Source organism: Anas acuta, chromosome 5, assembly GCF_963932015.1.
Source record: "Anas acuta chromosome 5, bAnaAcu1.1, whole genome shotgun sequence".
Taxonomy (NCBI): Eukaryota; Metazoa; Chordata; class Aves; order Anseriformes; family Anatidae; genus Anas; species Anas acuta.
The window spans coordinates 3,358,232-3,370,983 of NC_088983.1; the positions used below are offsets into that span (position 1 = coordinate 3,358,232).

General features: G+C 50.8%; 1 protein-coding gene across 5 annotated transcripts in view; it reads right to left on the reverse strand.

Moving 5' to 3' along the window:
• The window catches only part of FERMT2 (FERM domain containing kindlin 2), a 43,621-nt gene that overhangs the window by 21,347 nt on the left and 9,522 nt on the right, over nt 1–12,752 (reverse strand). For all 5 annotated transcript variants that reach the window (XM_068682300.1, XM_068682299.1, XM_068682302.1 and 2 more), the window contains one exon: nt 8,104–8,337. In XM_068682300.1, the coding sequence (XP_068538401.1) occupies nt 8,104–8,337 (234 nt within the window). The remainder of the gene's footprint in view (nt 1–8,103; nt 8,338–12,752) is intronic.

A 12,752-nucleotide genomic window follows, 5' to 3' on the forward strand; every position in this document is an offset into this window, starting at 1 on the left:
CAAATCCACATGTGAAGGTCTCTGTTAACATCTCCTCCCCGTTTTTCGGCTGACACCAGGCTGCTCCTGCCAAAGGTCACCTCCGAGCAGAAGCGGGTGGGCTGCAGCAGCGACCTCCTGATGCGCTGCGAGCTCGCTCTTCAATTTATGCTTTTGTTGTCATCCTCCGGGCCTGTGTTTGTTTAAAGAGAGACTCCTTGTCTGTACACACAAGACAGATGGCATTGGCAACATCTACGAGGAATTACTGTAAATGATCCATTTAGCATTTTCTTTCTATTTATTGTGCAAGCGCGTGGAAACCCAGCTATTCCTCCTCCTGCTGCGAGCCCCGGCACGGCTGGTGGCGTCCACCAGGATGTTTGGATGGAGGGGCAGTGCCACCAAAACCTGCTTCAGAAACTTCTTCTCAGCCAGATCGGAGTGGGAAACACTTCTGCAGCCCCCAGCAGAAGGGGCTCGTCGAATCCATTGGGTTTTACCAAGCGAGGGAAATGCCCTCGGGGCAAGGGGAGCACACGCACGTGATTTTCACAGCAGGCATCTCAGAAACGTGACGGGGATGGCGGCTTTCAGCCTCCAGGATAAATTTCCCCAACTGTTGGACAAAGGCATTCTGCTCCCTGCAGCATCTCCTTTCCCGTTCGCCTGCAAGAGCCTGTCTGTGCCTGTGCTGTGTCTCGCTGCAGACAAACCCTTGGCCTTTCCTTCCCATGTAATCCCTCATTTCTGTTCCAGCCCATGCACAGCTCACCCGGCCCAGCTGTACCCATTTATCTCCCACCCGGAGACGAGCAGCAGAGCTGGGATGAAATCCTCCTTCTCCACAGGACGCTGCACTGACTGCGCCCAGAAAACTGGCTTTGAAGAGCAATAGCTGCCCCGCAGGCTGTAAAATTCAAAATTTACGCTCTTTTGGGCTGCATCTTTAACACCGAGGTGCGTCGCGGCTGGCCCTGGCCCCAGCCATGGGAAAGCAGTTGGGAATGTAGATGCAGAATCAAACCCCATGGGTTTGGGCATGAAAGAAGGGGGGATTTTGCTGCTTTGTCCTCACTGAAGGTTCAAAGCACCCTGATTGTCCCACAGGCAGTGAAGCAGCACCCTGAGGGGCCGGGGGACACCGAGTGACGATGTGAGAGCTCTAAGGGATGTGTTCTTGCCACGGTGAGAGACCGGATCTGTGGTTTTCTTGCCCCAACCACATCCACAACATGGCATCATCCACTGGAAGCGGTGTCTGAGGACGTAGTGACTTCTCCAAGATTTAAAATCATGGGAAAGCACACTACTTTCAATATCCAATTTTGACATTTTACGGAAAATAACTCTCTGAAGAAGTTGCCATTCGTTTTTCTACCCCATTTCTGGCTGCCTTAAAAGGCCAGCGAGCTGGTTAGCCTAGCTCTTGAAGCATTGAAAGCTCCGTAATTTTCCTGGTAGCACAGACAACATTTAGGGGAAATCCTCTCTTTAATGCTCATCCAGTTACCCTCAGCTAGGAAATGTGTTTTGAAGTGGGTTATGTCTGCACTGGATCACCAATGTCTTGAACCTGTGACTCATAAAAATTACAGCCTTTGCACTTCAACATGATGATTCTTAGAAAATTGAGACCTCAAAACCCGTTCCTTTCCCATTTCAAACCTAAGACTACGATTTTTTTTTTTTTTTTGAATCAGCAAATTCTGTTTCGAGGCGTAAGCCGACAGACCTAAGGTATCGCCGCCTTATCTTTAACATAAACTCATTCAAGATAAAGTCTGCAAAACAAACCTCAGGCAAAAAAAAAAAATCAAAGCACATAGCTTCGGGAACGCCTGGAGATAAGAGCCCAGTTGTACCGGAGTTCAGCTGACGGCGGAGCAGGTCCTCAGCAGTTTGCTGGGTTTGTATACCCACGCGCATTCAGAACATTTTATTATGGGTTCTTCAGCTGCCCGGCTGCTTAAATATTTATTTGGGTAAAAGCCAAGTTTGGCGCCTGCTGCCCCAGGCAGGCGGCTCTGTCAGGACACCCTGTGAAGCCTCCTGAGATCCCAACAAGTGTCCCGGGCACTGTCCAAACCTGGGCTTTGCCTTCCCAAATTCCCTGCGGAAAACCCAAGCGCCCACTGGATTAGCAACTCGCTGGAAATGTGGAAAGCCACCCAAAAACGGTCTCTGAAGCTGTCAGATGGGTTTGCAGCGGTGAGGGCACTTCTTGGAGATGCTGTGTGAGCGGTATCCGGAGCCGAAATCGGGTGACATCGGTCGGGGGGACCCGTGAGGAAGAGGAGGAGGAGGCAGAGAGCGGCGACGGAGCCAACTGTTAGCACAAGGCTAATAAAAAGGGCCGTCGGACAGACAGGAGGAGCCAAACGCTGAATGTTTTGATGTTTTTTTCCACGAGTGGGACGGAATCCCCAGGCTCCAGTTCACCAGATGCCTTTTAGAGCCCAGACGGCACGTCGAGCCTTTCCCTGAAGTTTCTGAACTGCAGCTGAAGTCCAATTAACCTCATTAGATTAAGTGCCACGAACAAGAGAATAAATCCACTTAGAGCCTCTGCATCGGGCCATAAAGAGCCATCAGAGGGAGAAGAATAATCCTGGGGAAGGTGGCGGGACCGGGTCTGCCAGCACCTCCTAATGTCTTCAGGATGGAAGGCTATTTAAAGGGTCTCTGTCAACAGAAGAGTAAGGATGAAAAAATTCACTGACTCACGCAGTGACATACGGAGTGATGTTACCCGACAGGCAGAATGGGGACGGCGGCGGGAGGGGAGGGGAGGAAAGGGGGAATATTTTTTTCCATTTCGGTCACTTTGCGATTCCATCGCGTTGCTTCTCTCGCAGCCCTGGTTTCTGGTGTTCGTCTGGATCCCCCAGCACAGCTGCGGATGAGTATAGGAAAGCAATAAAAGAGGAAAAGAGCGAAATGAAGAAGTTGGCAGCGGCACACTCGGGGCCTCCCAATTTAAAAAGCTGAGTACATTGCAATTTGGCAGACTCTCTAAATGGTAAGATTTCCTTCCACACCCATCCCCTAGACATATTTAGAAATAGCTGCGCTACTGCCAAACCTCTGCTCGTGGTAGCAGGAGGCAGCAAACCCTGCCCCGCTGCTTGGCCGGCTCTGTCTCTGCGCTGGGACGTGCACGGTGCCTCCAAGCATCCTCGCGGTGCTGCTGAGCATCCCCACACCGCCCCAGGACAGGGCTGGTGCCACCCCCAAACACTCCCCTGCATTTACCGGGACCCCACTTCAGCCCCAGTATTTTAGGAGAAGCACTGCTTTGTTCTCCAGCGGGGCGTGAGGGGAGATAAAAAGGTTTAAAGAGGAGATCGAAGGCGATCTTCCAGCAAAGAGGAACCTGAAGGAAGATTTCGGGGTGCAAATGGTGAGAGGCAGAGCGGGTGGCAGCGGGATACGTCCTGCCATGGGGGGAAAAATGGGGCTGCACCCTCTCAATTTGCAACGGGGAGCAATTTTACAAGGGCGAGGAGTGACTGTCCCCATGTCCCGTGCTCTGCTCCAAAACCTTTCTGCATTTAACTCCAGCTGCCCCCAGCCGTGCCGGCGTGCTAATGAAGCCGGGCGAAGCCCTGGGAAGCTATGCATCTCGGAGTGCCAGCGGGGTTGCAGTTTTGCAAAAATAGCAGCTTTTTATAGAAGTTTTTTTGGCGACGGAGGGCGTGGAAATATTACAAATACTTCGGAAGGCAGAGGACATTCTGTACTGGAGGAGAGACCATTTATAAAGAGAGGGGGAAGAAAAAAAAAAAAAAAAAAAAAAAAAGGTAGGGTCAGATTCAGCGTCTAGACTGCCGGACGGTGTCGCCTCGCTCGGGCTTGCATCACACAGCTCCCAAATGCCACCGCCACCTCGTCTCGGGTTGCTGGAGGAGAAGCGAGGAGGATCGGCTGTCGCCTTCCCATCAGTCGTGTTCTTCTGCTATTTTGGGGCAGGGAGAGGCAAAGGGAGGCGACGGGGACTCCCCGGCCCCATCCTCGGTCCCATGAGCTCCCCAGGACTGGGTGAGCCTTCCCGGAGCAAGAGGGCTCCCGAATTCTTGGTGTCCCTGAGGATCAGACCCTGAATGGGTACAGGCAGGGGAAGTGGTGCTGCTTAACACAGGTGCTCCATCCATGGATTTTGTTTCCAAACCAGGCGATTAATTCCCACGAAGATCCCTGAGGATGAGGCTGGAGGAGCCGGGGGAGATGCCCCAGCAGGGAAAGACGACCTGAAGGAACTTCCTCGGGTCCTGCACAGCCTCAGAGGGGACAAGGGAAGGAGCAGTAACGTGTTTGGGAGATCCATACAGAGCAGCTCTTCCTCCCAGGGCAGCATCCTCCTGGCTCGGGCACCCGTCCTCCTCCTGGTGCTCCCACCAGCGCCGGCCGCCACCATCTCGGCACGCAGCAACTTTCCCTCATCCTGAGGCTCCCAGGACACTCGCTACTGCCCTGAGAGAAGCAGCACTGCTGGGGCAGGAAACGCAAAAGCATGGGAAAAAAAAAAAAAACCTTCACACTTCGGGCTCTGTTTGCTTTTCCTCTCCCACGTGCCCTGCCAGCAGCAGCGCATCCTGCCTGGAGTCCATCGCTGCTCCCAGGATACATGGAAAAAAAAAAAAAAACCCTACAGGGAGAAGCAACAGCAGCAAGGGGAGCCTGCAAGGAAGCAGCACGATGGCAGGAGCAGACGCAAAGCATCCTCTGCTCTGCAACCACACGAAGCTGGGGAGGAGGGGAGGATTTCTCTGCCTGTAGTTCGGGATGAGCAGCGACACGTGCGGGCACCGCCAGCTCTGTGCGTTCAGCCGCATCCCCCACCTCCCCAGACCTCTCCGGTGGAGATATTTCCACCCACGCCAGTCAGGTGCTGAATTGCAGCCACGTCAAGTCGCATTTATAGATTTGATGTGCTGTCTGATGAGCAGGAAAGCCTCCCGGGCAGGACAAACGGGAGGGGGACACATGGGACACCCGTAAGCGGCACCACGTCCCCAGCCCGCGGCACCCTGCTCGTCCCCGCGGCACTTCTGGCAGTGCCTGAACAAAAAAAAAAAAGGGAAGTTTTACTTTCTCTTTCTGTGGTCTTTAATAGCAGATCAAAGCTTGTCCTCCCGCTGCCCGGGCAGGCAGCCAGGGCCAGCCTTTGGGCCAGGGCTGCCCGCTCCATCCTCCTCCCCGCTCTGCTTCTCCTGCTTCCATCCTCCGTCACCCCCTGACCCTCCCCATCGGCTGCTGTGGGAATCGAGGGGCTGCAGCCCAGCCACTGGGAATGGGGGAGAGTTTTCCGGCTTCACACGACCTCCACGAGCACCGGGGGGGGGGATGTGCGAGAGGCTCCAGCATCTTCCCACATCCACCTCCGGGCTGCCCCAGGAGAGCCCCGGCACAGCAGCGGCGAGGGCTGCTCAGTAATTTCCATCTGCACAAGATTACAGACTTTAGGAAGAAATCCCAAGGGTGACATGACATGCCTGCTGTGCTCAAGGAGATGACAGCCTGAGCTGCAGCCCTGCCAGGGATGGAAACCTGTCACGGCTGGGTTGCAATAATGCCCTCGCTTTAATTAAGAGGGATGCAGAAAGGCAGCAACCTCGCCGGCAGGTCCAAAAAGAAGCAGGTCTGAGGTTTGGTAACGCGGTCCCATCAGAGGATGCTCTGACTCACAATTTCCCTCCACAGGGCTCCGACAGCATTCCTCATCTGCTATCGCTCTAACCTGAATTCCCCGTCCCCCTTTTGCAGGAAATTCAGCCCCTGACAGAAATATGAAGTCTCAGGCACCACTTGGCCAAAAGCCACTTCCAAGCCCAAAGAGCCTTGCGCACCAGACAGAAGCGCCGGGCAGCTTTAGGAAACAGCAGCCTCCCTCCTTCCCCATCCCTCCTTCATTTTACACAAACTGCAGAACCTTCACGTTGCAAAACCTTCACATAGGGCTGCAGCACTGCAAAATACCACACCTCTGCAGAAAAAATACCATTTCTCAAGCCACCCCGCTCCAACCAGAGGATGCGCCCTGGCTGCAGCATCCTCCAGCCCAGGTCTTCTCCCCACAGAGCTCAGACACCTCTACAGCCCTCGGGATCCCAAAAAAACAGCTGCCCACGGGCTGGAAAACACATGCACAACGAACAGGGTCGCACGGGGGATCTTCTTCCAGGAATTGCCAAGCTTTTTGGGTTGTTAACCCTAAAGCTTGTCACATTCTGTAATTTAAAGTGAATATAAGAAAAGGCACAACCTAAATAATATGCCCAAGTGTGATCCTTGCTTGTCTGTAGGGTGTTTTATAGCTGCAACCAGCTAGAGTCCTGGTGACACGAGGAATTACTTACAATTACTCCTTAATCATGCCATATGTTAAAATTACTGAAGTATGTAATTAAATGCTCTGGGGGCAACGGCAGCAAACAGAGCTGAAACGCGAGCAGTTCCCAAACACAATTCTCTCTGCTGGACACTGGCTCAGGCCACGGTGGACTGTAATTTTAGAAATCAAGGGGTTTTTAGAGGAAGGAGTTGTGCTGGTAGGGCAGGGATTACCTCTTTATATCAGGGTCTGCAAGACCCCGAGAGGAGAAAAAGGAAAAGGGGCAGGGTTTTGGTTCCTATATATATATATACATACAAATATCTCAGATATTATATCTGATTTATGTTAAAAATTCTATATTTGAGCTATCTACCTATGAAACTGTGCTATATATGGATATAGAGGCATCCCAAATCTCCGTGGAGCAGGGAAGAGCCTCCAGCCCCAGCCCCCTCTTTCCCCACGCCGACCGCGGCCGCCTTCCCCGCAGCCCTGCCGAACATCTGGCTTCCAGTAAACACCACGAGAAGGGCTAAACAAGATTTAATCGCTGCACTCAGCCTCGCAGTTTCCATCCATCCATCGGCAAAGGGCTCGGGCTGGGGTAAGGCATGGAAAGAAGAACGGGGCTTGCAGCCAAATCCTGCTTTCGTTCCTCCCCCCCCCCCAAAAGGGCACTTTTAGCCCAGAGCTTCGGGTGCCCCAAAGGGAAAGCCAAAAATGCCTGCGATGTGCTGCAAAGCCTGCTGCAAAGAGCTCAGCTGCAGCCCTCCGAGCAGCTTTCCCCCCCCCTTGCACATCTTTAAATATTAGCATTATCCTCTCGGTTTGCTCATAAATACGCGGAGAGCCCTGGAGTTAAATAAATCGCCGCTGCAGGCCCATTTAAGGTTCTGCCTGCTCTGCGAGCTCTCCCGTTACGTGATTAACTCTACCAGAATTTCCTGACGTGACTCACGCTGCTGGGGAGCTTGGGCAGCAGCAAAGCCGCCGCTTGTGACCCCTCTGCCTTCAAGGTACTGAAAACGGCACCGGGAGACGTGGGAGGACGCTGAAGCCGCTCGGCCATCACGCTGGCTAAGGCTTTTCTATTTTTAAGCAGATTTTTCCCAATATTTACCCAAAGGAAAAGCCCAAAAACAAAACAGGAAAGAAAAGAGCGGAGAGGAGCCCTATCAAGCTCCATCTCCAGCTATATATATATCGGCTTAGGCATGGGGGCCACGTCCTAACAGTCCGCTCCCAGCCGGCCCCTTCCTGCTCCGTGAAATAATTGGGTCAGCCAAGAGTAACCGGAGTCGTTTTGGGAGAGCAGAAATAGATTTTACTACGCCAGGGCTCGGCTCGCGGCGCATCCTTTAGGAGGGGAGGCCGCCCCTCGTGTTTGGGAGAAGCGAAAAGGTCATGTCCAGGTTTTGGGGGGGGAAACCTGGGGAAATGGGTAAAAGGAGATGCTTGGAGGTAGTAAGCCTTGGACAAGCACCGTGTATTTTGGAGGGAGATTTACCAAGGGAAGCAGAGGAAGGAGGAGTTGGGGAGGAAGGAGGAAGAATCACTCCCTTCCCTCCACCAGACAGTTTTATAGAGGAGCATCATCACTGAACCTCTAATACGATTTTCCTCTGGAAAAGAACCACGTATCTGGCAGACGCCCCATTGCAGGCTTTGTTTGCCATCAGGCGCGTAAATTTGCAGAAAAAAAAATAATAAAATAAAAAAACGAGGACCCAACACCACCAGCTTAAACACAGAGCAGGGGAAGCCGAACCCAAAAGTCTGATACTTACTGAAGGTTTTGCAGATGTCGGAAACAGCCTTGAAGACCCTGTCCGAGAAGTTGACCTTCACCTTCACGTACTTCATGTTGGGCAGCTGCAGGCGGAGCAGCTTGTGCTGCGGCGTGAACTGCAGCTTGGCGTCAGCCTGGATCCCGTACTTGTCCAGCGTCCAGTGAGTTTTCAGGAGCCACGTCTTCTTCTTCTCCCACCACAGCGCGTGGTCCGACCAGTCCTTCTTGACATCTGCAACAAAGACCCCATTACACCAGTTAAAAACAGGACCAGAACAAAACTTCAAAAGATATCAAGGCAGAAATTTGGAGGCGTCAACCGAGACGCACCGAAACGCCATCAGACCGAGGGGTCTGAGTCGTTTTGGTGATCCCTGTGTGAAAAACACACAATAAATCCATGGATCACCAAGCCTGATGGCTGGGACACCAAAAGGCTCCCTAACAACCCAGCGCTGTCCCCAGGAGGGATTTTCCCAGCCACTCTGTGATATTTTCCCCTCTCCCACTAACACCCAGCCCGTGCCATGCTCTCCCCTTGCCAATCCCGCAGCGCATCTCCGAAAATTGCCCAGGCACCAACATTGCGGTGCCGATGGGGAGAAACACAAACACCTACTGCCTCGCCAGCAGGCAGCAGTGGGATTTTGGAGCCGGCCACCCCAAAAAGGACATTTTCCCCCATGCCATGGCACAGTGGCAGATGGCACAGCAGCACCCGCCGGGGCAGGAGGAGGACAAGAAGGGGGCAGATGCGTTTCGCCAGGACAAGTTATGGGCACACTAAGCGCAGAGGATTTGTTTTATTTGCAGATTTTTATTCCCATTTTTTATTTTATACTGCTAATTTCAGGACTCGAGCAGCAGAAAATAAGTCACAGCGGGATCTCGACTGCGGGATCGCTGAGGAAAACCCGCGTGGGATCTGAAGCAGAAGCTTTTTCCGCGTAAATTCTGGTGAGATGGCACGGTCACGCAGCCAGAAAGTCGAACTGTTTGGCGAGACTTTTCAACAGCTTTGTGGAATCAAATTAAACAAAACCAAATATAGAAAAGCATGCAAACTTGCACAAGCTTTGGCTACTCTCAGAAAAATCCGAGAAATCATTACAATGGACTTTGGTAACCAAGTCCAACTCCTGCCCTACTGGAAGCTGAGCAGGTTGGCACGGGAAGCCTGGGGGAGGAAAAAGAAACGTGTTTTGAATCTCTAACTTGTGCCTAAAAGGACGGGATTTGGGTTTAGGCTGCAGGTTAACCTCTCAGGCCACGGCGTGAGCATGCACAGCATCGTCCCCTGGGCTGAGAGCAATTAACAAATTAACAGTGAGATGTTGGCTGTGCCCTGAGGTTGGTGAGTGCCCCCGGGGGCTGTTACGCACAGAGGAGCTGGTGCTGCTCGCCCCAAAAACCAGCTCAGGCCGTCCTGCACGTGCAAGAAGCATCCCTAATCACCCAGACAGCTGCAGAGACCTCTGTGAGGACCAAGACATCCGATACGAGGGGCAGGGCTGCTCCAAAACCTGCTTTTAACCTTCAATATCCCAAGCGTTAAATTCACGCCGGCGCTGTGCCGCGGTCGCACCGCACCTGCTGGCCCGGCGCGATTGCATTTGCAGATTTTTAATCCCAAAGCTGCTGCCGATTTCACAGCCGGGATTCGTGGAGCAGAAAATAACCCTTCATCATCGAGAAGGACTTTTTAATTCTGCCGTCGCTGTTGCACAGACGGATGCACGCACACACAATCACCAATTAAGCACTTCGTAACGAAGCCAAATTTTGGTGTAATGCGAAATAACGAAGGATCCTGGGCGGGTGGGATACCACAAGGTTTACCAACGCCTGATTTCATAGCATGATTTGGGTTGGAAGGGGCCTTTTAAAGATCACCTGGGCCGACCTCCCTGCTCTCCAGCAGCCTGAGCGCTCCTTGGCAGGCTCCCCGCGAGCTTATGACTTACTCGCAGTAGTATACAAGACCCCGGTGTTACATAAACACCGCCTTCGCCTCGGTATTTTGGGATATCCCCCATTGAGGAGGGAGCCCTCCTCCTGTGAGCCAGGAGCCCGGGCAGGACCTTCGGCACGGAGGCACGGAGGTGCCTCCTCCTCCTCCTCCCTACAGTTGGCCAAGCCCCGCAGGGCTGAGATTTGGGTTGGGAATTATTAAAAAGAGTAGGTGGGCAGGGAAAACAGAGCCTCCCGTTCACTTTTTAATTATTTTTTTAATTATTTTTAATTAATATTTAATTATTTTTAAATTATTTTTAATTATTATTTAATTATTTTTAATTATTATTTAATTATTTTTTTAATTATAAGCAACGACCTGTAGAGCAGCAAATTCAAGTCCTCTGAGCACAACTCCTGCCTGTATCCATCTGTGTATGTACAGATATCCACACTGATATAAAATTTATGAATATTATGATCAATATTTTGATATATTATGCATGTAAAACAGACGGGAGCATTTATATCACCTGTGCACACAGAGATATCTGCATGTATATGGATGTCGTATCTCCACACACATATAAAACATATACAATGTTGTATATTTTTTATGTTTTTTTTTATGCTGTGTGTATATACAATAAATGTTACATACCTAAGGAAGTATATATTATTATTAAATGTTATATACTTAAGATACGGTGCAAGGACTGCAACCAACTCACAACCCGAGCACTTCCACTCCCCAAAGTGGCTTTTGTGCTTGGTAATCCACCGCGGAGAACAACTTTCAGGCTTTCCAAGGAGAAGAATGCTCTCATACGGATGCAAGAAGACAGATGAGAGTCAGATTTTGTGTGTTTTTTTGATTTTTTTTCAGCTTAACGTGCAATACACACCTCATTGAAAAAAAAACAGAAATGCAGACGCCGCCCGTGGAACAGACGGCTCGAGAGGCGGCCGTGGGACTGGAGCACCTTTGGGCTCCAGCAGGAGCTGATAAGGTGCTCGCAAGCCACAGGGAGCGGCCGGAGGCTCTCCAGGCACCGCAGGGTTTTGGCCGTGACCCCATGGGGATGAAAAATTCCTACAGAGGAACCCGGGGCCGCGCGGTGCCGCCGGGTGAGCCGGCTGCAGGGGATGTAAAAGGCACTGCCCGGCTGCTGCGCCGGGGAAAATAAGAGAAATGCTTCAAAGTATGCATGCTTCGTGCACTTTATGGGCTGCTCCGCTGCACGGAGCAGGGCAGAGGCAGCAGGGGAGCAGGAATAAGAAGGGTTTGGCAGCCACGAGCCCTAATGGGGGTCAGCTCCAACCAGTGCCTTAGTCATGACGTTATTTGCTCAGTGTCTGTGCGTGTCTAGATACCTGGAACCTCTCCATTTACCCATATATCTATATTTATTTATTCATTTATTTATTTACCCATTTATATATATACCCATATATATATTTTTTTACCCATATAAATATATATACAGCCATATATATATATATTTACTCATATATATGTATATACCCGTATATAATATGGGTAAATGCAGAGATTTTAGGTATACGGACATGCACACTGTGCATATATATATGGGAAATATATATACATATGAGTAAATATATATATAAATGGGTAAATATATTTATATATGGGTAAATGCAGGGATTCCAGGTATCTAGACATGCACAGACACTGTGCATATATATACACACATAGATATTTATCCATGTATACATATATGGATATTTATCCATATATCCAAATATCCATATAAATATGGATATTTATCCATATATCCATTCTACGTTTATATGGGTGTGTATATATACATACACCATATTCAGCCACCTATACATCCATGCACGCATCTTAAATAAAACTATAGATCCAGCTACGTACATGCCCATACCCTATAAATGTGTGTACCCATATCGTTCCCTATGGGGTGGGACACGCCACCGCCGCGTCGCTGCTCGCGCTGACCTCTGAACACCCGGATTCCTCCCCACATGCCAAAGCCACTCCTTTTGAGACAATCATGGAAGAAATATGCACACACGGAGCTGGTGCATTCATCTCGGGTCACACAGAAGCACTGCTGGGTGACAGGGTCGCCGTCCCGGGCACCATCTATTTGTCGGGTCAGTTTTGAGGGTTTTAGGGTTTTAAATGAAATGGGGAATTTAAATGTAAGGAAAACATTTCTTGCATGAAAAATAGCTTGGCTTGTTAAAAAAAAAAAAGAAAAAGGAAAAAAAAAAGCTTTGTGAGATCCAGAACAGGCACATGCCCACACCTGGACATGGCATACGTTGACTGATGCACTGATGAGCTGGCCAAAATAATGCAGTTTTTGATCCTCCTGCTACCCAAAAGCTCAGCACCTCCTGGCGAAGCACCCACGAAATGTTGGGTTTCTCGGTGCTCGGCCCTGTTTGGTGGCCCACAAAGAAAAAGGAGCACACAGCATGCTCTCCACCAACTGGTTTTCCAAAATCACGGGGCCAAAGCTCTGAGCCCTTGTCCCTGGCACACACCTGAGCCCCCCCCAGCACCCCAAGGCGATGGCGCACAGCCCTGGCCAGCAGGACGGCTGCCGGCGAGCGTGAAAGTTGCCTCTGCTCTAAAGTAAACTCTAGGAAGGAAGCTCTTTTCAGCGGTAATAGGATTACTCAGCCAGCACTTGGAAATTT